This window comes from Copadichromis virginalis, linkage group LG1 (genome assembly GCF_057382275.1).
Source record: "Copadichromis virginalis isolate Kocher_CV1m ecotype Utaka linkage group LG1, C_Virginalis_male_GT1.1, whole genome shotgun sequence".
NCBI classification, from domain to species: Eukaryota; Metazoa; Chordata; class Actinopteri; order Cichliformes; family Cichlidae; genus Copadichromis; species Copadichromis virginalis.
Window position 1 is genome coordinate 15,545,410 of NC_140618.1, and position 25,708 is coordinate 15,571,117.

General features: G+C 39.2%; 2 protein-coding genes across 3 annotated transcripts; both read right to left on the minus strand.

Annotated features, from left to right (window-relative positions):
- Window positions 1–1,007: 1,007 nt before the first annotated feature.
- Window positions 1,008–19,305, minus strand: cnsta (consortin, connexin sorting protein a). 2 transcript variants are annotated; one of them, XM_085452290.1, is made up of 13 exons: window positions 19,238–19,305; window positions 14,850–14,945; window positions 14,313–14,714; window positions 11,523–12,241; window positions 8,881–8,911; window positions 6,963–7,049; window positions 6,105–6,186; window positions 5,277–5,298; window positions 4,973–5,039; window positions 3,629–4,185; window positions 2,930–3,115; window positions 1,558–1,711; window positions 1,008–1,324 (listed from the first exon to the last, which is right to left on the minus strand). In XM_085452290.1, the coding sequence occupies exons 2-13, from the start codon at window positions 14,866–14,868 to the stop codon at window positions 1,116–1,118; spliced, it is 2,535 nt and encodes an 844-aa protein (XP_085308416.1). In that variant the 5' UTR covers window positions 14,869–14,945; window positions 19,238–19,305; the 3' UTR covers window positions 1,008–1,115. The 2 variants fall into 2 exon arrangements, with proteins under 2 accessions (XP_085308416.1, XP_085308408.1); XM_085452282.1 differs by lacking the exon at window positions 19,238–19,305 and having other exon boundaries at window positions 4,982–5,039; window positions 14,850–14,939.
- Window positions 19,306–19,702: 397 nt separating this feature from the next.
- tfb2m (transcription factor B2, mitochondrial) lies at window positions 19,703–25,508 on the minus strand. Its single transcript, XM_085452314.1, has 10 exons — window positions 25,308–25,508; window positions 23,946–24,255; window positions 23,310–23,499; window positions 23,049–23,140; window positions 22,746–22,899; window positions 22,333–22,481; window positions 21,947–22,036; window positions 21,784–21,843; window positions 21,407–21,555; window positions 19,703–20,763 (listed from the first exon to the last, which is right to left on the minus strand). The coding sequence occupies exons 2-10, from the start codon at window positions 24,231–24,233 to the stop codon at window positions 20,574–20,576; spliced, it is 1,362 nt and encodes a 453-aa protein (XP_085308440.1). The 5' UTR covers window positions 24,234–24,255; window positions 25,308–25,508; the 3' UTR covers window positions 19,703–20,573.
- Between the last annotated feature and the right edge of the window lie 200 nt (window positions 25,509–25,708).

Genomic DNA, 25,708 nt, shown 5'->3' on the forward strand with positions numbered 1-25,708 from the left:
AGGACAACCACATCAAATATGTACAGGGAGAAATAGAAAGCTGCACAGCTAACAAAGATGCAGGACTCAACCCATGAAAATATATATCTACATTTTTCATTCATAGCATGAAGGCAAACATTTTGCTTACCCTTCATTTAAATACACTAAAGTCAATGCAATAAAAAGGACATGTGAGGGGGGTCGGAGGGAGTCAGGAGGGTCATTTTTTTTGACTGATTTATGCCATTTTCCTAATAGAACATAGTTGATGTGACTGTTTCCCATTAGCAGCTCAGTTATGACAAATACCAAAATACCCCTTCCTCTCAGCATATTTTCTGACAATATTCAAATATCTATACATTCATTCAAAACTTTAAGACATAATTAAGACGTAAAGATTTCATTCCAAGTAGGAGACCACAGAAAAATTTGTTCTTGATAAAATTTTAAAAAAGAAAGAAAGAAAGAAAGAATAAAAGAATAAAAGCAACAGCAGTGGTTGCAATGTTATTAAAAATACCCACTGGGCCTCTTCCCATTTGTGCAGTGTGTCGAGGGCATCTATGTGCTCCCTAGTTAACAAACTGCATGTGTGTCTATGCAATATTTACATTTACATGTGTTACGTGTCTCAGGGAACTGATTTTGGGAGAGCAGTGTGAGCAAGTTTGTATCCAGTCATGGTTGATTATCTGTCAGTAATTTTTAAATGGAAGTATTCTAGCTCTCTGCAATTTTATTTTTAGCTTGATAAATTAGTACATATTTAATTTGGAAAAGATCGTGAAGGGCTGCAGTTCAGTTATTTTTCTGTTCAGAAATAAAACTGACAACTTTATTTTGCAGTCTCACTCTGTCTGACCACCTTTTCAATCTAGTGTTTTAAAGAGACATTCGACCTATGACTGAGTGAACTCTGGATCTGTAGTCACAGAGCATTAAAAATGCAGTGGAGCAGGCTTAGAAACGCCAGCTGTATCTGATATAGATGTTCAGACAATAACAGTCACTTTCCGCAGATAAATAGTGACTGCCTGGCACCATGACCACAAAAACATTGTTTTAGGAAGTAGCAGACTACATTGAACCTACAGTGACAAACACTAAGGTCAGTGGCTCCACATTTTCTGCTATGACCCAGGAGCAAACCAGTGTTGGATCTGAGCTATCCCACGCTGTATCTGGTTAATGTAGAAGTCTGCATTTCTGGAGAAGTCCTGACAGACCGAAGACTGGGCATCGCCCAAAGCACAGTAAAGGGCGGTGCCCCCCACACTGATAAAAACAGTAACCAGGCAAAGCAGGAAGAGGAGCAGGCAGGAGTCGCCACTGCCGACATCTACAGAGAAAGAGATACAGAGAGTTATAGAGATAAATACACAGGATTAATGTGTGCTGGAAATTTGCTGGAATTCGTCAACTATTTTAAACACTCTCACAATGGACTGCCACAGCTGGTGTAATTTAACCTGTCCAGTATTAGAAATGCAGCCACTGCTCTCTTACACTATTTCTGTGTTTATAGAGCGATACGAAACTTTAACCGTCAACAATAAAAGACAAAAAACATACCAGGCTCATAGTGGTCATCAGGAACTTTAAAGCGGACACGTCGTTTGGCAGTGGGCTTCTCAGGTCGAGGGTCTGAGCTAGAAGAAGCACTCACGTCGTCTACGCAGACCTTTCGCTTCTTTAATATGGAGACAAGGCCAGAGGCGGGTGATACCTGAGAAACATAAGAACAACCAGAAATGTTAGCCTGGGTAGTAGACACATCAATCAGTATAAGCACAACTTATATTTACATCATTAAATCTTTTCATACTCTCAGACTGAGTCTTACAGAGCGTGCACCACACCAGCCATGTCCACCAGGTGGCAGCACACCACACAATCAGCAGTGCTGAGTTTTGAACCTTTTTGTCAGTGCTTCCTTGTGACAGAAGTTAAGCACATTAGAGCTTAGATGTTGCCAAGTACAGTGCAAAAGCTGTTCAAATACAGATTACAGTGGCAAATTAATTTTCATCCAGCAGTTGTGCTTATCGACGAGGTAATAATTATATCATCCAAAAGGGTGTGGTTCATGTAGGTCAAATGTTACAATTCTGCCATGAATGATAAATGTCTCATTTCATATCACCCCCACAGATAAGCAGTTTTTATTTTTATATGCATTATTTTTGGCGCTGGAACAAAAAGACATTGTATTAAATCAAACTAAAAAAACATAACAAGGTGTTGCCCTCACTACTGCCTCTGTTTTTTTCTTGGTGGAGAGTAGTTAAATGTCAAACTGGGTTTCACATCAACAAAATAAATCCATCATGGGTATCAGTAATGGTTAGGCAATGGCATTAGCTTTGTTTCAACATAGCAACATGCCTCTGACAATGGAGGGCCTAGAAGGGCAAACACAAACTGAGTCAATCCACACAGACGAGAATGTAAAATGTCCAGCAGACAAAATCTGTTTACAGCCTGGTGTTTCCACCTAATTTAACCTTTAATAAGACTGAACACAGATGCATTTTTTAAATTCAGCCTTTAGGGAGAAGTTAAGTTGCTGATTTGAATGATAGGAATTACATGACAATAACATGCCTTTCTTTTCATCCTATTGGACTAACAGAGTGTCCAAGAATTATCCAATTTAAGTTAAATGCCAACATTACATTTGTATACTACATAACCTAATGTACAAAGGCATCTGTATGTGTGCAATGCATCTGTACATTCTATCAAACTAAACTTGCTAGCATTAACTGATGCTTATAATACACCACACTGTTATCCAAATTTGCTCAGCGCTGGTTTCATCAAATCAAGATTTCAAAAAGCAGGGGGTGATTTGATGTTCGCCATGTCCATCTTTAATATACAGTCCATGCACAGTCACCGAAGACATATGGAAATAGTGAATCTACTAACAACATGTACTCACCTCCTCTACAGTGATGAGTTTTGCCATTGCATCCAAAGAGGGAGCTTCTCTAATGATGTCAGCTTGGTCTAGATCATAGTCCTCCTCCTCTTCCACTTCCTTCATCTCTGCATGTGGTTCCGGCTGCTTCATGTGAGCCTCGTGAGGAAGGGTTACCTCGTGGTGCAGGGAGGCTTTAGTGCTCTCCTGCAGTAATAGGATACAGATATAACTTAAATGTCAATATACAGTTATGAAGCTGTAATCCATTTTGTTGCTCTGCTCTCTGGTGTAACACACTCTGCTGTAACACTGACTGAGTCCTATGAAAGCAGTGAAAACTGTTCCATTTGCTTTCGTTTTTGAATACTATTGTCCCCATAAACAAAGACAAAGGAGGCTGCATTTGCTTTAAAACAGGTTTTTATGGGTTTTTTTTGTTTGTTTATGTTTTTTTTTTATGTTTGATCTTATTGAAACTGAATTGGCCAACACAAAGTACCAAAAGCAATGCAAACTTCATCAACGGAAGAAAACAGGTACTGACTGGGCCTTTTAACAGTGATACATTTTAGCAACCAAAGAAGGAACTCCTAGATAATATTAATAACAGATACTGACTGAACTGTGTAGTTCCTTTAACTGTTTCTTTAAATATATGTAATAAAAATATGTTAAAGCTAAATGAAGTGAGTCTTAAGTAGCCAAAATCATATATACCTGCGTCTCCACATGTAGCCTCTCCTGAGCTCGGGCATCCTGATACAGCTGTTGTATCTCCACCTCTGCCCCGCTGCACACAGTCTCTACTGGGAGAGTTTTCTGACTCACGGAGGACACCCCTTCCCTTTTCTTCTCTTCCCCTTCTTCCTCCTCTCCCTCATCTTCCATTTCCAAAGCCTCCGTTGCCTCTTCCACGTCACCCCCCTCTTCTTGCTCTTCTGCCTCTGTTTCCTGTGCTGGACCTAAATCTTGTCCCTGCTGCTCTGCAGGTTTGGACTGATCCAACTCTTCAGCTGTAGAGGGGTGCAGCCCGTTTCCTGAAATGGTGCATCCTGCCCCTCCTTCTGCCTCTCTTCCCTCTCTGTCATTGCCTTGCTCATCAGTGAGCTGAGATCCATGGAAACCATTTCTCCCCTCTGACTCCATTGGTGGGTGTTCCCTGTCCTTGCCGGAGATCTCAGGGGAACTGAGACCATCAGTCAAATTAACGGAGGGCATGACTGAACAAGAGGTGTCTTCAGCTCTTTGCTCCATCCCTCCTTCAACCTGATGGTCTGCATCAGAGAACACAGTTTTAACAGAAATGAATAAAACCAGGCATCAGTAACACACTTAAAACCAACTTAAGACCAACCCAAAGCCTCTAATAAACTAATATAAATACTCATAAATAAGAATAGACTTTAAGTGTATACTGAAGTGGAAGCTCCTTGTATCTGACTTTTTACCTTAGAGTAATTGTTTCTTCAATAAGAATTCAACAACAGCTACACTAAACAGGTTTTCTTGATCTGATAACAACATTTTCATCCTTGCATTGTATCTCCTGTTTGAGTGTGTCACAATCGCAACTATGTCCAGTTTCTCTCTTTTCAATAGGATGATGTCAATACTTTGGAAATGACGGTTTTTAAATTTAAATTAATTCCTAGGACCTTTTGAAACACAGTAGAAGCAGAATAGAGATTTCTGCTTCTACAATTTAATCTGCTTTCATAATGTTTGAGGAAGAAAGGAAATCCTAACAATGGGAACACTTGTATGATAGAAACACTTGTATGTCACACACACACACACACACACACACACACACACACACACACACACACACACACACACACACACACACACACACTTTTTGAAATTCACACAGTAAAAAATTAAAACTAGGCCAAACTTTACCCTAATGTCTTATTAGTAACACAACAGTAAGTTGAGAATAATACTTTAAAGAGAATTTAAAGAGAGCCACTAGCAACATAACAGTGGTTATTCATATCATAGCTTAATACCAAACAGCATTCAAGTTAAATTATAACCATGCAGCTAATAGTCACTGACCTGACGTACATGAATGCAGAGCACCAACTTCCTCAAATTCAGCTCTCACGAAGTTCAGAGAAGCACACTATTTGAAACCGCATACACAAATTCTTATTAAAAAAATAATACACGTGTAATTTGTAACTTTATTTAACATTGTATTCTTTATCAATTTTACAAATTAAACACAGAACACGACAATGTGCGCCCTAAATACATAAAATGGATATTTCACTGATATCGCTCAGTCTGTGCAAAATATACATAACTTGCACATTCACTACCTGTCACTGACACACATACCAAAAATTACACGTCTTACCTCAGCATCTCTACTCCTTGGTCTATTAAAAAAAAGGAGAGAAACAAAGGAGCACTGACGATTAGTTCTTGTTTTTAGTAAATGAAAACGCAAAATACGGATGACCCTTCTCTACTCTCAGTCTAATATTAGCCTGGACACATTTCCCTTGCTATTACAACGTGTGTTAGTAATACTGCATGTTCTTCTGTGTGTGTGTGTGTGTGTGTGTGTGTGTGTGTGTGTGTGTGTTAAGCAGAGTGAAACCCTAGCAGTGTGATGGCTCAAATGTCTGAAAGTGCAGCAGCAGCAGCGGACAGGGGCCATATGTTTTATCTATCACTGCAGTGCACATCACACACTAACATATTCATGCTCATAGTGATTCAAGCAGACACGTATATACACAGTCATATAATGTAAAAGGCTGTGTGTCCTGCAAGCATTCTACTCTGAGTAAAAAACTAAACAGCAAGAAGGGGTTTCATTTCTCTGGTGAGGGACACTTACATGAGCCAATAGCACTGCAGGACATATTTTACACAGTCCTCCGCTAATAAAAAAAGAACTCAAACAAAACACACACTCATTATCACAGAGGCGCAGACGATAATAATGTCTGCGCCTCTGATTTGGAATTTGATTTGGAATCAACTGATAATTGTATTGTGAATTGTACTGCGTGTACTGGCTGTGTTGTTATTGAGTTTTTGTGACATCATTGCATCGTCTAGACTTAGCTGACTAGATCAATCAGGGCTGATGTAGTTCTAAACAGAACACCTAGTTTAGATGACATCAAAGACGAAGCTAAAAATACAAATATCATGAAAAGAAGTGCATACTGACCGATTGTGTGTCTGGCAAATGTGTTTAAGACTGTCCAGATGTTGAGCTGCCAGGTCAGAGGGCGTCGTTTTAAACTGACTCTCTAAGATGGAAGAACACACAGAGATAGAGTTAGTACCAGCGTGTTACTAGCAATATATGCTATGTAAGAAAACAAATAAAAACCGGCTTATAACTCTACATGTGACTTGATATTATGGTGACTGAATCTATATTAAATATGTATTACTGTATATGACTGAAGTTTCCTGGATTTCATGACAGTACAGACAATGCTCCTGCTCAGCTCAACCAGGACACATGTGTGCCTACTCTTCAGTGCTTAGGTTGAGGGCAACTGGACTTTTTTTTTTAAATGTTCATGAAGATGTTTTGCTTCCCTTTCAAGAACCTTCTTCACTTCTGTACAATCCACCATATTGTATTAAATATGCAGATAAGTGTACTTACACGTTAGAGAAGCTAAGTCTTTCGAAAAGGTTAAATACTTTAGTGAAATGAGACAGATTTAAATTTAAAAAGACGGCAATTTAAATTACAGCTCTCTTCCCATTTTTTTTTAGATGAGTCTGCCTAAAGCACTGCTCAGAGGCATTACCAACATGGCTCCTGAGTGGCAAGACCTGTTCTTATGAGGACTTTAAATCATACTGTGAGGCTGTTTTAAGCATGCGTGTTGATGCATGCAGTGACAAACACAATATTCAGTAATACAGCAACCTTGCATGTCTCCATGTTCATTTTTAAACATTATGAGCACTACTTTATTACAGCTTCTTCCCTGATGCTTAGGATTGAAGAAAGTGTTTATTACTAGCATGACCCTACAGGTCAACAGGTGTGTGCGTTGTGTGTTACCCCACTGCTGCTGAAGTGCATTCAGGTTATCCAATACTCTCTGGTGATAGTCTCTCTCTAGCTGGATGCACCATAACGCCCGCTGGTCTGAACACCACAGGTTAAGAAATGTAAAAAATAAGTAAATCAAAATTCCGCACATGCACATCATCACACCACACTGGGAACGCTGAAAATTGCAGTAACTTTTAAACTCTTGTGGCTATCTGTTTGAAAACCATTAGAGTTGACAAAAGGGTATTTCTGGGGGAAAAAAAAGGACGACAGAGAGACAGAGAGACGAGGACGGAGAGGAAGGCCACGAGAGACAGAGGGGGAACGCAGTGCACGATTCTGTCTCATGTTTATGGATATGAGCAGCGAAAACACAATCCTTCTTTGACGTGGCTCAATGCTTTCTCTCTCTCTTTCTAACTAACCCTCTATACATGCATGACATAGCTAAGCTGGCTTCCCTACTCTTTGACACTTTCTGGTTTTCCCTCCCACTGTGTATCTTTCATCAGATTAAACCTCCAGTTCTTTCTCAGTCATGCTCTTCTGCCTTTCATCTTCCTCTTACTGTTTGACACTCAATCGTCATTGACTCCAAGTGCATTTTTGAGTTTTCTGTCGGTGAAGTATTCCCTGTGTATATGTGCTATATGGAACTTATTCAGTCCACGTCTTGAAAAACAGGCCAACTGTCTGCACAATGAACCACTACAATAATAAGCAACCATAACGAGTATTTTCAATGAGTAAGCAAAAAAAAAAAAAAGACAAGAAAATGAAGAAAACATAATTATAAAATACAGACTTGACACTCAAACAATCCTGAAATTAAACTGTAGTAATAGTAGAAGTTCCACTGCTGCAAAATTAGCAAAAAAAAATTTAAGTGGTTTTTAATCAGGTTTGAATGATTCTGAATTCTGAATATGCTGTTTTATATCACAGCGACCATTGAAATTAAAGTCATTTCACAAATGCTTCAATAACTAGAAAAAAGCATAAAAATGGCTGACACGTGGCGAAACTTGCTTCTTTCTTCTTCTTCTTTTTTTTTTTTAAACTAAAAGTGCTCTTCTTATCCCTCAAAAATCTTATGGCGTCATGCACTAGCGTAAAAATGATCAGCCAATTAGAAAACTTACAATGCTATAGTTTTTCTAACTCTATCGTATGTTTGTGCTTAGAAACTTGGATGCAGCACATTGACAGGTAGAGCCTGGTCAGTGCTCTGTATACGGTTTCTTTGAAGAGGCACAAATACACAGCAATGGTAGCCCAGATGACAAGTTTTACTACTGTCCATGCTGTTCTTAAATTGTGAAGTTGGGAGGCTGGTAGAGATGCTATAACTTCATGAGTGGGAAATTTGACCCGAGTGGGTGTTCCCATTGAAAATTATGACTCAGAATTTGGGATTTCCCACTTCAAATGTGTGAGCTGCATGTGCAGCAGACTGAGGTCAATAAAAAATAATTACTAAATGAAAGACTGAAAGATGGTGAAAGACTTCCCATTTATTCATAAATAAAAAACAATGCAAAAATGGAAACTAGTAAAAACTCATCTGTCCTTCTCTGAAAAGAATATTCTTCCAGCATTACATTTTTCTTGTCATGTCATGAAAGGCGACTGAAGTTTAAAATTTAGAGCTAATCTTTCTTTGTGTTTATCTACCTCGTAAACCTTGAGGCTTTCTTTGAAAGCCAGCTCAGATTTAAGCACGATTTCACTCTGATTCCTCCACACTTCCTCTTTTCATTTTTGCCTCATTTAATCTGTCTCTTCCTTCCTTCTTACTGTTGAGTCACATCTGCCCGGACAAGCAGGCAAGAAGCACACAGGAGAAAAGTGTGAGAAACATTTTGCACAAGTCAAAATAAAACCTGGCCACCCCATCAACACACCAACAGGACCACAAGGATACAATCTCCATGAAGGACAAAGGCCTCAGCAATCTGTAGAGAGAGAGATTACAGCTTTTAATAAAGTGCATGTTGAGGAAACAGGTTAAATTAAGGTTTAAAACCAGACTGAAACTAATCCTCACGTAGAGGGATTCCTCAACATGACACAAGTGTCAAAAATTTCCATATAGAAAACTAGAAAAAAATTATACAAATATGTAATTTAGAAACACAATACAGTACAGAGCTGTCCTTCTACTGCAGCAATAAATTCTATAATCATTAACCATGCCATTGAAGAAAAACATATAATCTGCTCTTTGTGACACACAACAAAGTAAGCTGTTAGGTCAGTCACACAAGTGAGTGAAAATGAGAGAGAAAAGAAAAACAGCAAGGGAGAAAAAACGAGAGACCATGGTCGACACTCTACCTCTTTTCAGTGTCTCTTGTTCAGCTGATAACAGAACAGGAGAAGTGTGTAAGAGAAAGAGAGAGCGCGAGAGGAGGAGGAGGAAAGGAGGGCACAAAAAGCTCTCGCATTTCTAATGAAGTGCGGGGTGGTGACGACTCAGTGACCTTTTCTAGGTAACTGTGCCGGGATGGTTTAGATACAAGAGGAGCTTAAAGCTGTTTCCAGTCTCTTCTGCAAATAACCATCCGTTGCACCAAAAATACGGATCAATTTAAAATGGATTTATTTGTCCCCGCATCAATTATGACTAATATATAACATATTCACTGACATAAATAATTAAAATATACTTCTCCTTAAGTTTTCATTGTTCTACTTTGTGAGCAAACAAAGAGCGTTTAAAGATTATACATATACTGGACTGTCTAGAAATTACTCCAAGGATGTTTCTCTGTGGTTAACACACACACAGTCATCTTTAGACTTTGAGCCTCATTTGTTTCTCCTCATTGCTCGCTGCTTTCCTTTTCTGTTTGTTGTCCTACAATTCATATTTATGCTAATGACACTGGTTTCAAAGCTGGCAGTCATTCATGACCCCAGCCTTTCTCTCCCTCCCTCATTTTTACACCACCAATGATGTAAATCTCCCACTACAGAGGCATGTTTGCTATGCCATTCCTCCATTTGTCCCTCCCCAACAAAGCCAGAGTATGTTCCCCTTTAGTAATTCTGTTGATCTGTCAGCAGGGCAACACAAAAACCAATAAAGTGGCGCATGACCATTGTGGCAACACTAGATATTGCTCTTTAGAATTATGGGATAGGGTAAATGACTTAATGGAGTACTGCACTCTTCAAGCGCCCTTTCAGTTTGCCAATCCAGTTTTATCTTAATCAGCAGCTAAAACTTTGAGCGGCTTTATAGTTTATAAATTGAACAAAGACAAATTTAAGATGTTTAAAATAGTAACTTCTATAATCATTTTCCCAGTGGGTGTTATTTTTGTAATGTAGACAAAAGGTGTGTGCTCATGAATGAAGTGACATTAAGTGTGAGCTCGCCCATGAAAAGCCTAAGAACTTTTCCATAGCAAGTCCAAAGGGGTAGCGATGCCCTGATTGACCAACAAATGACCTGAATTTGCAGATTCTGAGCATTCTCAGACCTGACTGCTGATCGGCCAGTCAGCCTCACGTGTCCAATGGCATGCTAGTCCCTTTCATTTATGTGTGATTGTCGTGTACACACTCACAGTCATCTACTAACATGTTGTGGAAGCTCTTCACTGTAAGCGAAGACACAAAGTTCACGAAACTAAGGTGTAGGGCAACCACCACAATAACGTTCGTACCAACAAACCTAATCAGACTAAAGAGGCTATCAAAGGAAAGCTATCCAAAGCTCAGAAACAGCCACAAGCCAGCAGCCTCAGCACGAGCAACAGATCAAAGCAGTAGTGATGAAAATGACAAAAACCGAGTTTATCACTTCACCAGATGCCCTGATATCTGGAGAAGTAAGAAACATACGGGTGATGTAAGTAGCTGATATTTGTTTTGCTATATAAATCTGCTGCACCTGCTTTTGTTTGTTTTGTTCATAGGAAACAAAACAAATGGTCCCCACTTACTCACTGTGAATGGTTTTGACCTTTACCTGATCCATTCGTACACGGGCGTGATCAGTCTCAAACTTTGGACTATGTAACTAGCAGGGTAAAGGCCACTTAATGTTTGATCCACCTGCTTCTTCACTGCAACTGCCAAGAAGTGATGTCTAAAAAAGTTTGAGGCTCCAGTGAATGTGTGAACGCAGATGTAGACACCTGTTTGCCTGGAAGTAAAAATAGGCTGGGTGTGCCTTTTAGAGATATTTAATAATCAAACTGACAGAAATATTCAAACATTCACACACCCTCAGGAGCCGCATGTTCAATCATGCAGGTCTGTGAGGGAACATCTATGAAGATAGAAACACTCAGGATTTGTGTGTTTATCTAGTGTGCATGAAGCTTTTTAGTGTACTTAAATGCATACCTGAATTTTAGTTTGTGTGTCACTGAACACACCCCTGCTTTAGGGTACAAAGTGCCACTGCAATTATGAGGTTGACTGATTTATTAACAACTGTGAGAGCAAAAGTTTAGAGAGACTCGAATGAGAGAAAGCAACAAAGTATTTAAGAGCAGTGAGTTCAAATGAGACGCAATCAGTGATGGTAAGTGGCAGTAGTGTTTGCAGTACCTGGTGAAGGGACTGTGGAAGGTGGCTGTCATCTCCTCTTTGTGCCAACTGCTCAAGGGACTCCAACAGAGCACAGCCTGGAATAGATCCTGAGGCACAAGCGGGAACTGAGAAACAAGTGGCCACTGGAGTGGAGGTAATGTATTCCTGATTTGATAATGAAGGTCCTGTGATGGAGGTGGAGTCTGTTCCAGTAGTTGTAATCCCCATGGTGAAGTTGAGGGGCTCTTGGGATGCACTCACAGCGGATGAGGCAGTGGAAGTGTTAAACTTTGCTAACTCAGTTAACGTAAATGTCTCTGTAGCTGAGGTGTTATATCCTGCATGTGAACCGGTAGACCCTCTAGCACCTTTTGGCCCACAGTTTAAGGCAGGCTCCGTGGATGAGGTAAGTTGTTCTGTAGTGAAGTTTGTATTTTTTGCTATTATTTTACTAGTTGCTGTGACACATGTAGGCTCAGTGCCTGAGGTTAATATTTGCGATGTACAATCCATCGGCCCCGTACTGAAAGCAGATCCATGTGTGCAGGTGATAGACGCCGTGCAGTAGGCACCTGATCCAGTTTTTGACATACGAGTGTCCATTTCAGCATCATTCTGGATCGATTCCACTGAACCGATGGGATATACGGTTTCTGGACTGCCCGCTGGAATGACTGGGGATGTAGGCTCTGGACTGGTTCCAGGACTAAAAGGATAAGGATTCTCCAACAGGCTCCCTGTGGATGTAAATAAAGAAATTAGCAAACAGGAAGAAAGATAAGAGGAAAACAGACAATTACTGAGGAACTGCAAATATGCCAGTGTGTAAAAAAATTTAAAATCAACACGTTCCTCCAGAGAAGCAAACTGATTATGAGTATATAACCACAGTCATATTTTAATCACTTCAGAAGACATTAAGTTCCTTGAGACTTACCCTAATGACTTCTTCCCTAATCTTAATTCTAACTCTAAAGACAACCATATTATCTTATTTACTGAGTCTTCATCTTAAAATTTAATGATTGACATTATAGGAACTGTTATATCCTTACAAAGCAACTATATAAACAGACTGTTTCCCCACAATTTACATAATACAAATACATTATGGCAATATATTATCCCTGTTATTATTCCATCAGTGCATGAACACACACACACACACACACACGCACGCACACACACACAGTTGTAGATAAGTCAATGCTGGCTGCTAGCAGGCCTTAAGGCTTACAACCAATAAACACACAAATGTAAATATGGGAGCTGTGCTAAGCTCACAGTTTTGCAGTGGCTTGCCGACACAGCTGTTTGTGTGTTTGCAGCATGTGTGTGTACGCCAATGCAGGAGTGAACAGGAGTGAACTTGTGAGCTATCAAGTGGTGTTACTCTGTTTTGACACAGACAGTGGCAGAAACTTTAAGTGTGCTTATGCCTTACTCTCTATTTGGAAGAGGATCATCTATTCTCTAATGTTAAGGCCAAGGCACTGTCTACTACACTTCAGTTTGTTTTTCTGAGCCACTTTAAGGTCATCTTCCATTTGATATGCTTGTTTTTTTGTTTGCTTGTTTTTTACATGTCAGAGTTCTTATTTCCTTTTGTTTAATGTGAGCCATTTGATTTATTTCACTTTACTGTATTCGACTACACTTTTCACACAAGTTTTGTATTTTATTTAATATTTTACTTTTACTTGCCTTTAATTTTTCTATTTAATTGAACTCTTGTTGTGTAGCGTTACCCTTATTGCCATGTTTTATTTTATATATTATACTTTTTTTTAACATTATTTATTTGATCTATTCTATTGTATTTAAGCAATTTTGGGATTCAATATTTTGTCTTCTACTTCTTTTGTCTTTCTCTTAACTTATTCCTCTACTCAGATACCCTCCTCGCTCTACATGCAGCCGCCCTCAATTAGATTTGTTCAGGTTCACTTTCTTGAGTCACTTTTTCTAGTTACATGATCGATGACATCATCACCCCCAGACAGACTGACCTCAATCCAATATGCTGACCACTTAATGCATTACACCAAAGGCATTTAAACAGTAAGCCTGATCCTGAGCAGAACGCTGGATTCTTCTTGAATTGTTACGCAGTAATACTTCAAACACAGCCTCTACACACTAATATTACTGAGTGTTTAGTTAGCATTTGTGAAGAAGTGTTGCACACCTAGCATTTACATGCTGAGATTGTAGGCAGGAAAACATTTAACAAACTAGATTACACTTCTAATTAAATAACTACTTTTTATAATACTTAATTTGTGTGTCACACTGTAAACTGGAATTTTTTAAATCAATTACGTGCATAACTTTTTAAAAAAAAGGCATTCCTGGATTGTTAACATGTTGGAATTTCTGTATTTTTTTCATTATTTGTTAAGTAGCTTCTTTAAACAAACTGAAGGATATACTAGTGGCTGTGATTTGACCTTTTGGGAGTAGACATTGACTTACATTAGTGTGGCCAGGTTTTAAAGTTTAATAATAATTTTTAACAGTCGATAGACAAAAATTCTGTAAAAATAGACTAATGTCAGCAAAATCATAAATAAAAATATAAATAAAATGTATCCTCTTTGTTCTGATTTTTCATTTAGTCACTCCCTCTGCCTACAGTCTTGCTTCCAGCAGCAGCATGCTGCGTTACCAATTTTACTTGAGTGATGCCTCCACTGTGATGAATCCTGTTTAGACCTGAAGTGCCTTCCTGGTGAAGGCTGAGGACACTGTTCTCAGGAACAGAAATAAGATTCTGTGATTATGTGTGCAGCTCATTGAGTCTCCTACCAGTTTCTGAATATGAAGAGTCTGTCATGGGAGTGTCTGGAGACTGGCAGCGATTTAAACAGCTCGACTCCGCCGATTCCTCCTCGTCATCGTCTTCCTTCATCGCTTCATCAATATCATCTTCCTCTTCCTTCTCTTGGTTTCTTCCTATGCATCCCTCCTTTCCCAGTCCCATTTCCTCTTCCTTCTCATTGTTGTTAAGACCGATTTTTTGGATGGAACCACACCTTCCCTCATCCCCATTTTGTGAAAGAGAGACACTTTGAGTTGGCGTGAGTGTGTTTGTCTCATTGAGGTTTCGGGTTTGAGCAGTGAGGGCTTCAGAGTTGGGTAGGTTATCACAGAGGTCCACCCCGCCCCCCTGAATCTGTGACATTGCTCCACCCTCCCTCTCAAACTGATCTAAGAGGATAAAGATAAATCAAAAATCAGCTGAAATTCTTACACAAAACAACTGAATTCTGCACAGTATGAACCTCTACACTGGTTCATCACATCCAATTTGTTGAACTTGTTGGACAAGAAAAGAATTTTAACCTTCATCACCATGATCCATTGAGCTCCACCCAAACAATGCTTGACCTTTGAGTTTGAGGGCCAGTGCCACCTTTTGGAACAAGCCCTTCTTCAAGCCTGCAGAGATAAAGGAGATAAGACAGAGAATAGGCATAAAGTTAAAGAAGCAGAGACCATGTTAAACTCCACTGACAGTGAAAGCGAGGAACGGCAAAGGGATGGACACAAACAAGTTTGTCATCATTCCCAAAGATTCAAACAAGCCATACGGCTTAAACAGGAATGCGTCAGATGCAACACTCCTGTGTACACCTACGTGTACGGTGGTAGATTAGATGCGTACAAACAAATACATTCATTTACATAGCGATTACACGATATGAGTTGGAAGACTGCTCCCTTTTCCCTTTAAGAGACAAAAACCTGACAAAAAAAGCTGAAAACTTAAATAGAGAAACAAAAATGTGTCCTGCCACTGGGTGGCTTGAACTCAAGATCTCTTCCAGGGCCTGCTTCTCGTCCTGCTGAGGTAACAGACTTCATGTATCACTGGGTTTATAATGCTGACATGAGGTGCAGACTTAGGGTGCCTGTTAACAGCCTGACAAATTATTTTTGCCATGCAACAGATGAACGAAGACCTGGATAAATGCAGCTTAAAGTTGTTGTTTATATATATATTTTTCAAATGAATTAATGAAAAAGCTGGTAACACTAATGTGTGTTCGTAGAGAAGACGCATTGCTGTCCATTCACAATATGACATAATTTGGTTATTAAGACATCCAAACAAATACAGCTGCATTTAATTCCTTCATTACAATAATCTGATCTACACCGCACACTTCGTAAGACACAGCCTCTAGGTCTCTATGTGGAAACTACAAATTTGTTTGTCTATGGTTCATTTATTGCCCTTGTGCTGTGACCAGTTTTGATCCACAACACGACATCTGGGTTTCAGCTATGAGAAAACTCTAGAAAGAAAAAAATGCCCAACTAGGGATTTAAATGCTAAATTATTAGGATTAAGGTGTAAAAATCTCACAATCTGACAGTTCTTCAAATACCAATTAAAATTGGACAACAACTGAGACACCAAGTGCAGACTAGAAAAAGAGAATAGAAAAGACACAATAACATTTACACAAGAGCCGGAACAAATGGAATAAAGGATAAATATCCCAATCCCATAACATATATAAGGTCTATATGAGGCAAATCAAGCTGCAGAGAAATCCAAAGAATAGTAACACTACAAATGGCCCAAAAGAATGACCCCTTTCTGACAGCGTTTTACAGATTTCTGGTTTATTGTTGTATGCACTTCTGAATCGATGTACAGTGGCAGGCGACTTAGTTTTACTAGCTTATGCATGTTTAGACGGGAACAAGACAAACAGGCATGTGTGACTCGTATATTTGTTGTTACTTTGCCATGTTTTGACCACAAATAACAGTATTGTCTGCAAACAAAACAGCCACTAATACTTGTTTCGTACCCTTCCTGTTTGGCACGCGTTTCAACTACAAGCTCAATGCAACCAATCTCTGGATATTACCTATACTCTCTAATGTCAACATAAGAGGTCAGCATTCAAATACTGTGAGAAAACAGCTCACACAGAGCAAAAGTACTGATAAATTGACATTAATAGATGATCTAGAGTCAGGAAGTGTGAATAAGGAGCAAAAACTGACTACGAGAGAAAAAGTCTGACTAGCAAAAAGAAATTTTCAGCACATATTTCTTATTATTTTCATATAAATTGAAAAAAAAAAATGGCGCCCCTTAAGGCATTACTGGATGGGCAGCAACTTTGCCTCTGGTCACCAACCAACATTTTTCACCATTTTTTGACTCAGCAGAAAGATAAAATCTCAAACCTCAACAAAATGGCTAATAAAAGCCTATCTCAGTGGAATAAGGCTGTCCTGGTTTCCTGCAGCACTAATTATTCTTCCTGTAATTCTGCATTACTCTGGCAAAGACCAAACATTTAGAGAGTTAAAAGGGAATGCGTGGATAGACACACCAAACATAACTCTGATTCCCTTCTTCCATGAAATTCCTCATGGACGTGTGTGTAAAATATGGTAACAAAGAAGAAGCATGAGTGAACCAATCAGCACCGCGATGTGCTTTCTACAGATAGAGGTGAAATCCTATGGGATGCTGCACCACCCTGTCTTTATGTTGCATCCGCTCTGTATATTTAATCAAGAAAAGAAACCTTCTGTATGGGAAACAAAGTGTGCTTTAATATCTCTAAAAATAATAAAACTCCTTAAAATCACACTGAGACACAAACAGCGCTGTTACATAATTGTTGAAAGCTCTGAATGTCCCTTTGGTATACAGCGTTAATGCCCATGTACGGTCTTAATGTTTTCATGCTTCAAACAAACATCTGAGGCATTAAAAGATAAAACAATCACCAGCCTAGAGAGAAACATGGATAGCTGATGATGTTTAAAAAAACAAGAGTTGCCTTTTTTTTTAATCACTATCTGTTAATGCACCTCTCCCACTGAGTCATTTAGCCATAAAACCATCCATCCTCTCCTCCTTTGTTTGGGCCTTACTCCACAGGGGGACCATGAATTATGAAAGACAAACGGAAAAGGGAATTCAGCCAAAAGGACAAACACAAAGGTGTAAGAAGACACAGACCCTGTCCTGTGAAAGGACCACTGCAAAGACATGAGACCTGCAGCAGTGATAGAGACAGGGGAGGCAGATGGCCAATTATGTTGACCTATAGGTTTTGTATACAATGTAGCTAAATGCATCTAGTCACCAAAAGTTGAGGATTAGTGCTGGCCACTTTTCCAGTTCAGAGCAGTCTCTTTGACCTGCGACTGAAACACTTTAGGGACCAGCCCAGGCCACTGGATAGATTTGCAATGGAATTGTAATAATTTCGTTTCGTTCATTGGTTACCTGTTGGTTAATAATTTTAGAATGGACTTTAAGGTTTTTTTTAAGAAGGCCCGCTCCGAGCTTGTACAGAAGTATATTTCAGATCTTCTTACACTACACACCCCTCATCATAACCTCCATTCTGGCCATCCCACAATTTCGGCTGAGATCAACAAGGGTAATAGAGATTTTTCTGTTTGAACAACTATTCTTTAGAAGAACCTCACTGTTTGTCGAGCTCACTGTCATCTTTTAAATTCCTCTAAATGACATCTTTTTATAAACAAGCTTTTCCCACTATGAGTTATCATTTTTAATTTATTTATTTATTTGCTTTTAAACCTACTTGCTTTTTACCTATTATTCATTTGTAATTGCATCTATTTCCCCTTTAGGTTTGTGCTGCACGTTTCCCTTTTATCTTTTCTTAAGTGTGTTATTTGTCGTTTGTTTCCTAGCTTGTCCTGTAAACCTTTTTATTTTTGAAGGTGCTAAATAAAGACAATATGCTTATCAAGATGCAATTATTACTTAGTATTATTTCTAAATAGAAAGTTAAAAGTATTTCCAGAGGTTTTTTTTATGAATTGTTTGAAATATAAACAGCACAATAAAATAGTTCTAAATACAAAACTTTACATGTGAGTGTTTTGTTCCTTTTTTATTTTTTAGATAAACTTTGGTCTGCAATGCATTTACTTTTTAAAGGTATCGCATCCTATTGATCAATTATTCGTTTGTTTGTTTTTTAATATATGTTTTTCATCGGATTACATGGGGGGGAAAGCAGGTCTGGGTCGCCTTAGCGATGTGTATATGTATATATGTGGCCCTATAGGTGAAAATGAGTTGGACGAGCCTGCTTTAACCAATGTGTTGTTAGCAGCTAACCTAATTAAACCTAGCTCGACAAGTTGGTTAATATTATACCCCCAGATATTTAAGCTAATGTTATCCAGGCAAGACATAAAATAACGTGGAGCACATGAACTGCCAGCAGACAGGAACAGTCACTTCCCGTTTTGACACGGACTTCGTAAAAATTAGCTGATTAGCAATTGTAAGTTGGTTATTTAACCGAATATTAGATGGGTTAGATGACAGGCTAGCACACGTTAAATGTAAATTAGCTCGGTGGCAATGGTTACACTTGATTTGATGTTAACGTTACGCTTCATTGCGGACTAGTGCCGCTTCGCCAAACTGCTCGAAAATGAGAACAGCTTATAACCAACTGTTTGTGTTAGACCCACAGACTGTTAATATGCAGTAACTAGTTAGACCCGTTTGCTATCGATACTTGATGCTGATGTGACAGATTGGTTTTCGTACATGTTGCTATTAAGCTAACGTCAGCTAGCGCAAGCAGAGTACATTAGATCACCTTTGAAACGCACACATACGTTGACGTTACATAAAGGAGCTAGCTTGTAAATCAGCTGACATTAGAAACAGCGACGGCACAGAAGAGAGACATGACACTTACGGCTGAAAAGGGTGGCCGAACGATAAAAACTAACATCTGACACCTTGCCGGAGATGTTGTGAAGACTGTGTCACCCACAGGCAGCAGCAGCCAGGGGTCGTTGCTAACGCTGTCATCGTCGGGCCTGTGCTGCATTGTCGCCATCTCGTGTCTTTTCACTGTTAGCACAGTTCTGTCCACTATCTTCTGCTCTTGTTTTCATCCACAGCTACCTGACTGCATCGAACTGTAGACTCGGTAATAAAATAAAATCTCTTGTACCTCGTCCTACACAATGAGAAAAATCCCCCCCTCCCTTTTCTGTCTCAAAAAGCTGAAAATGTCATCTGAAATAGCACCTAACATTTTTATGTTATTGTGATAGATGAAAAAGTATGTGCACAAAGACTGACGCTTTTTGCCATAAAAAACAAAAAACAAAACAATTTTAGCTTCAATTCATACTCATCAGTTGGGAAAAAAAAATACTGTAAAATTATTTATTTCATTTTTTTGCTACAGATGTATTACATAAAACCAGACACTTGTATGAGGTATTAGCACATTATTGTATAAACAAAACTAAAATCAACAGGTTTTCAATGATCAGGATAGCAAAGTAATTAATTTAGTCAGTCCAAAGCATCTACACTGGTCCAAAAATAAAACAACACTTGAGCTATTTTTTTTTCCTCCACATGTGAAAATTCTGATTTAATGATCAGTTTAGAAATCATCACATTCACAGCTCACACAGTCCTGAAAACATGGCATTACACACATTTTAGCTTATGGACTTGCAACTGATTACACAAAAATATACAAGACAGACGCCACTCAGCACTCCTTGATTATGTATCAAAACCTTGGGGGTTTTGTTCAGTAAAACTGCAGCGGTACTAGTCGTCGATTACAGTACATGCAAAATTAAGAAATTTTGTATCCTCTTTTGAACGAACCCATTTGGGTGTTAACAGAGATTCTGGTGATAACGCAGAAACGTAACTGTTAAGACCGTTTTTTTTACTTTAATTACAGTAGCATTTTTCCCCTTCTCTCATTGCTAAAGACCAAGTGTCATATTTAAGTGCGTTTCTCTGAAATCGCCCCTCTTGAGAATCTCACTTTATCGAAACATTTGACGTCCTTCCTCTGCGGCCCTGAAGTTTGTGGAGTTTGTCACAGTCACGTTTAAATCATTTCAGTAACAAATACAACTGTGATAACATCACAACTGCATCTCCAAGTTCTGCCACATATTATATTATTATCATCATCTATATTACATAATCAGTATAGCACACGTGTTTGTATGCACACTGTAAATCTATACATATATGGTCTGTTTGTCTAGGTTTTAGCCCCAACCCTCCCTCTGTGTGTTCTCCAAGATTTCTTCGTAAAGCCAGCTCTGTGTGAATTCCTGGCTCTTGTCCATCAGCTGGAACAGTCTAAGATACTCCTCTGGAAAAACGTGGCCTGTCAGTATGTCCTCCGACATGCCCATCTCTGATAACAGTTTACTGCCACTGTCTGGTGACCAGAGACTAGAAAACAAAAAAATAAGAGACACAGTAAGGAATAGCAAAAGAAGCTTAAAACCACTCACCAATGATTGGCAACTAACAGATTCTGTCCACTGTTGTTTTCTTTAAATGGAAATGGTCCTAACTTCTGTAAGAAGCACTAAAGGCATGGTGTATTACAGTTGAAGAGACTGCACAGATAATACTTGCTCAAACTGTCCTAAATGTTTCCCCCTCTCAAGACAAAAACCATCCTGTGTAGCTTATAAATCCTGGAACTGCCCAAATATTTGAAACTTTCAAAGACATTTAAGACTTTGACAAAGATTCTGCAGAAACTGATATCTCTGGATTAAATTATGGTACTTTTCTAAGGTAAGAGCATCCACCCTGGAATAATCAAATAATCAGTACACTTTGGTTTATGTTATTAATAGCACAAAGGCTTGTTTTGTTGAATTGGAAAGAACGTTGGCAACAACAAAAAAAACAAACAAAAAAACAAAAGCTCTCAAATATGTGGAAATGTAGGGTTTTTTTTCCAAAGTAACTAGACCGGTGTTAAACTGGTGTGTGTACAGTTGTTACAGTAAGAGCACATCTCTAATACATGTGCAATATTTTGGCTATTTAATCTAGACAATTCAGTGTGTGCACTGCTTACTTGAGCCTGTCAATGAGCTTGACCTTCCTCTTTGCCAGACACTGTTTGATCATCATCAGTAGAGTTGATGCGTTGGAGGGAGTCAGTCCTGCAGAGAACAGATCTGCCCGTGGGCGCAGGCGCACCAGGCACAGGTGATCATTTGGAAGCTGAGGAGAGGACGAGGGGAAATGTCAGTGCACCCCAGGGCAGCTGTGGCTACAATGTAGCTTGCCATCACCAGTGTGTGAATGGATGGATGACTGAATGTAGTGTAAAGCACTTTGGGGTCCATAGGAACTAATTAAAGGGCTATACAAATACAGGCCATTTACCATAAATATAAAATACAATCAAGGTTACCCAATTACAGTTATTGAGCCTATTCCCTTCCTTACCTTGCCTTTAGAGCTAGGTACGCCTTGCTTTGATGACACCACAAATGACTCCCACGGCACCTACACAGAGACAAAAATAACAAACATTTCTATAAAACATCTGTTTAAATCACTGGTTTTTGCCCAACTGCATTAACAGAAAGTGCTCTGCCTCATACTGTACCTTATGCAGTAGCTCAATCTCACAGGCCATCTGCCAGAGGACGCCAAAGGCTCTGTAGTACATCATTTCACCAGGGCGCGCCACCAGTTTCTGATGGAGAGATAACCGTTGTTGGATATTTTACACAAGGATTAAAGAAAGTCAGATTAATGATTAATGAGTGAGCAGACACTCGTCGCAACTACAGGTTGTGTTATCAGCATAAATATGATAATGCAGGGAAGACTAGTACAGATGCAACTTAGCTTAAAGCTGCCCCTGAAAAACATCAGGAAGTACAAGAATATGTTTAATCTACATCATCCATCCAATTAACACAAAAATACAGGCTAATTTGTACTCTAACAGTCATTTCTACACAGCTTAAAATACTGTTGTTCAATTACCAGGTATTCCTTCTCGCTTACGAAGAGGTTGAGCTCTATTCTTCCATATCTGTAGACAGACAGCCGCTCAAACAAAGCATAAACCATCTTCAGCAGCATGCCACGCTCATTACGCTGCGGCAGGATACCCACCACCTTCACTGGGATGTCTAGACAAAGGCATTTTACCAAAAGACACACTTTAATGGGCTGGTACAAAACTCATGCAATGCTGTAAAATGTGTTAAAAGCTGTAAACAAAGTATGAGCTTATTCCTTTTTTAAAAATATATATTTCAAGACTGAAAAAGTTCCTGTTATGAAATTTTTAAATTTTGTCTGCTCCAATTAGGATTCAAGGCACTATTGAGCACAAAAGTAAGTAGTTTGCAGTGAGAGGGGGAGGGATAAAAATCCTTTATGTTTTTCCTCACCATCAGTCCAAGCAGATTCTGAGATTCCCAGGTCAGTGAAGAGTTTATCGGTGAACATAGCTGGGGGTTTCACATTGCCAAGACCAATGGGGTCTAGTTTAAAGTAGTCACAGTGAACTACTTCCAGCTGACCATCAAGCCGGCCTTCTAGCTCCTAGAAAGGGGAACATTTATTTGTGTGGATTATACATCAACGAGAAATATTAACTGTTGACATATGACACTTTACAATTTTTAGGTTAATACAAGGGACTTTGTAAAGATACAAAAACCAGTATTATGAGATGGAGATGTTAAAGTTACCTGCAGGTCATGTAGAAAAGACCTATCACCTTCAAGAGCAACAACTCTCTGAGCTCCAGCATTTAACAGAGTCCTAGTCAATACCCCAGGACCTGAAAAAGACAAGCACAAATGCATCAATAATAAGAAAGTATAACATTTGAATATATCAATGTGTTTAAAAAATTACAAAAACAAACAAACAAAAAACACTAAGTTTGTCGTCATCATCTGTGCAGAGATGGAAGAATGCTGCACAACACTGTAGAGATAAACCCATACCTGGATTACATTCAAAGATAACAGTTTTAGCATCTTGTAGATCAGGTCCTAGATGCTGTGCTACCAGATTAGCCAGGTCCGGGTCCACTATGAAGTGTCTGATTTTTTTGCAGCCCTGAGCCCGTCGTACATTCTCCTCTACCTCCCCAAGGTCCAGGAAATCATACTGGCACAGAGGACGACACTGGCCCTGTAAGAACACACAAATGCACACAGTGGGTGAACAGCACTGTCAGTATAAAGAGCTCAAGTTATACTAAAAAACTTGAGTTGTTTTCAGGGCTGAGTTGTTTTTCATTATTTTATGAAAAAAACAAAACAAAAAGCAACTGATGTATGCATGCATTTTCCAGGAACGCATACTTTTTTGTACACATTGAGTGGATCAAGTAGCCTTAAAAAGCTACAACAACCTCAAATCCAGCAAAATATGCTGATTTTGTGCAGATTGTATTGTACCTACAGGAATGCAGATACTGTCAGATAATAGCAGTAAAAAAATAAAGTTGATCATAGACTACAATGCTACATATAAGTATAATAGATACAAGTATGAAAGTGAAACATACAATTACAACCAATATAAATGCAGTATACGGCTATCGTCTTCAATCAGAGCCGAAATAAATTATCTACCTGTACAGCTACAGCAGACAGGTTCCTGTGTGCGAGTGCAGAAGAAGGGGACGTCCTTTCTGAACGGGGCTGTTGAGAGTTTGGACCAAGTGAGGGCCGACCAGGACCCAAAGACAGGGAGTCCAGACTGTAGGCCCTCCTTTGAAGCACAGACACACCAGAGGCACAGAGGCTAGAGGGACCCACAGGGGTCCACACTGCCTTGCTCAAACAAGATTGACCTCTGACAGTATGGCAGCAAGCAGAGCGGAGCAGTAGCTCCACCACTCTGCAAATCTGGGTGGACATGGTGGATGACCTTTATGAGAGGCTACAGCACAGAAGGAGAAAAGAAGAATCACAATAACTATAATGACATGAAATATTATTAAAGGCAATAACACATTTGATTTTAGGGCACACTCAAGGTCACCTTATGCAGAAGAGTTAAACACATAAGTATAAAAAAAAAGAAAATATCAAATCAATAAAACAAGTTAACATATAAAAAGGTGGAAGACATTAAGAGTAAATATGCTCGTTTAAACAGGTGCATTTTCAGACAGGAAAGGGAATGGCATGGATGGACTTCAGAGGAAAACCAAAGTAATGAGTTGCAGTAATCGATGCCAGACGTTTCCAAGGTGTGAACACTCAGGCTCTTAACCCCACAGGGATGAAGGAACTGAGAAGTTTTCAAAGGGGAGGGAAAAAGTGTAACATTTGGAAAAAAGTCGGATTTGGTGCCTATGAGGGGAACCTCTCAAAGACGCTGGAGAACAAGGATTAGATTTCCTGAAGGCAAATACACTGGGGCGTGGGTGAGAGACCGGTGGGAGGTTTGGTAGACCGTTAGAGCTTTGTCAGAAACATAACTATGGAAATTGATATTAAGTTTAGGGAAGATGAGACAATAAGGGGAGAAGAAAACAAAAAACATACGTACAAACACGAATACGTTGTAAGACTAAATGTCATTTCTCACACATTCTTCTTTTACCTACTCTTGCTCAGCTTGGTGGTCAAATACCCAATTTCAAGAGTGTATAATAAAATAATCGACCGCTAGCAGAGACAATTTCACGATTGCACTGGCAAACACCGGTGCACCCTAGTCAGAACAATCCCATCTGATAGCACGTGGGTGGGTTTTCATAAGCAAGCACACGTGCTGACTATTACTTAACCTTATCAACATCACAGTAGAGTTTACAGTGGAGCTCACACATATTGTTTAATTGTCAAAAGGGCGCAAAACAACCTGAACCCGAGAGACATTTTTAAAACCTAAAGTTGTTAGCCGAGAGGCTAGCAGTGCGCTAGCTACCTCTCTTAAAGCTATCATATCAAACGGTTATGTAATAGTGAAAAACGCGAGCATACCTCACTGCAGATTATCCAGCAGTTGCTTCAAATCTGAAGACATCCAGACTTTAACGTTTACTCTCGTCTATCTGCTCGCTAGAAAAACTCTGTGACATTGAGCCCACCGCATCCTGACCTAACCCTGCGTGCCTTGTTTTTGCAACACTCGTGGTGTTAAAGACGCAGCTGCTTTCGTCACTGACAGGCGACTACTGCGTAGGCCAATCAGAACACTCGCGGAAGTAGTCGGCCTAATATGGCTAGCGTAGAAACACTTTCAAAAACAGGAATAAATCAATATAAGTTACACATATTTCGCAGAAAACTAAACAATACATAGAATTTTGTCCTAAATATAATATAATAACTCCAGTTCCTTTGGAAGAAATTGTTTAAACAGCTAAAAACTCCCACTGCTG

Excerpts from the sequence above, each read along its gene's own strand:
- cnsta (XM_085452290.1), bottom strand. Across the intron at positions 8,912-11,522 it reads TTCCACAGTCCCTTCACCAG|ATTGCTGAGGCCTTTGTCCT; the intron begins GTACTGCAAACA and ends CTCTCTCTACAG. Across the intron at positions 5,040-5,276 it reads CAAGGAGTAGAGATGCTGAG|TGTGCTTCTCTGAACTTCGT; the intron begins GTAAGACGTGTA and ends GGTTTCAAATAG.
- tfb2m (XM_085452314.1), bottom strand. The coding sequence starts at position 24,233 with ATGTCCACCCAGATTTGCAGAGTGGTGGAGCTACTGCTCCGCTCTGCT. Across the intron at positions 23,500-23,945 it reads TGTCTGCTGTAGCTGTACAG|GGCCAGTGTCGTCCTCTGTG; the intron begins GTAGATAATTTA and ends GTGTTCTTACAG. Across the intron at positions 22,900-23,048 it reads CTTTTCTACATGACCTGCAG|GAGCTAGAAGGCCGGCTTGA; the intron begins GTAACTTTAACA and ends TCCCCTTTCTAG.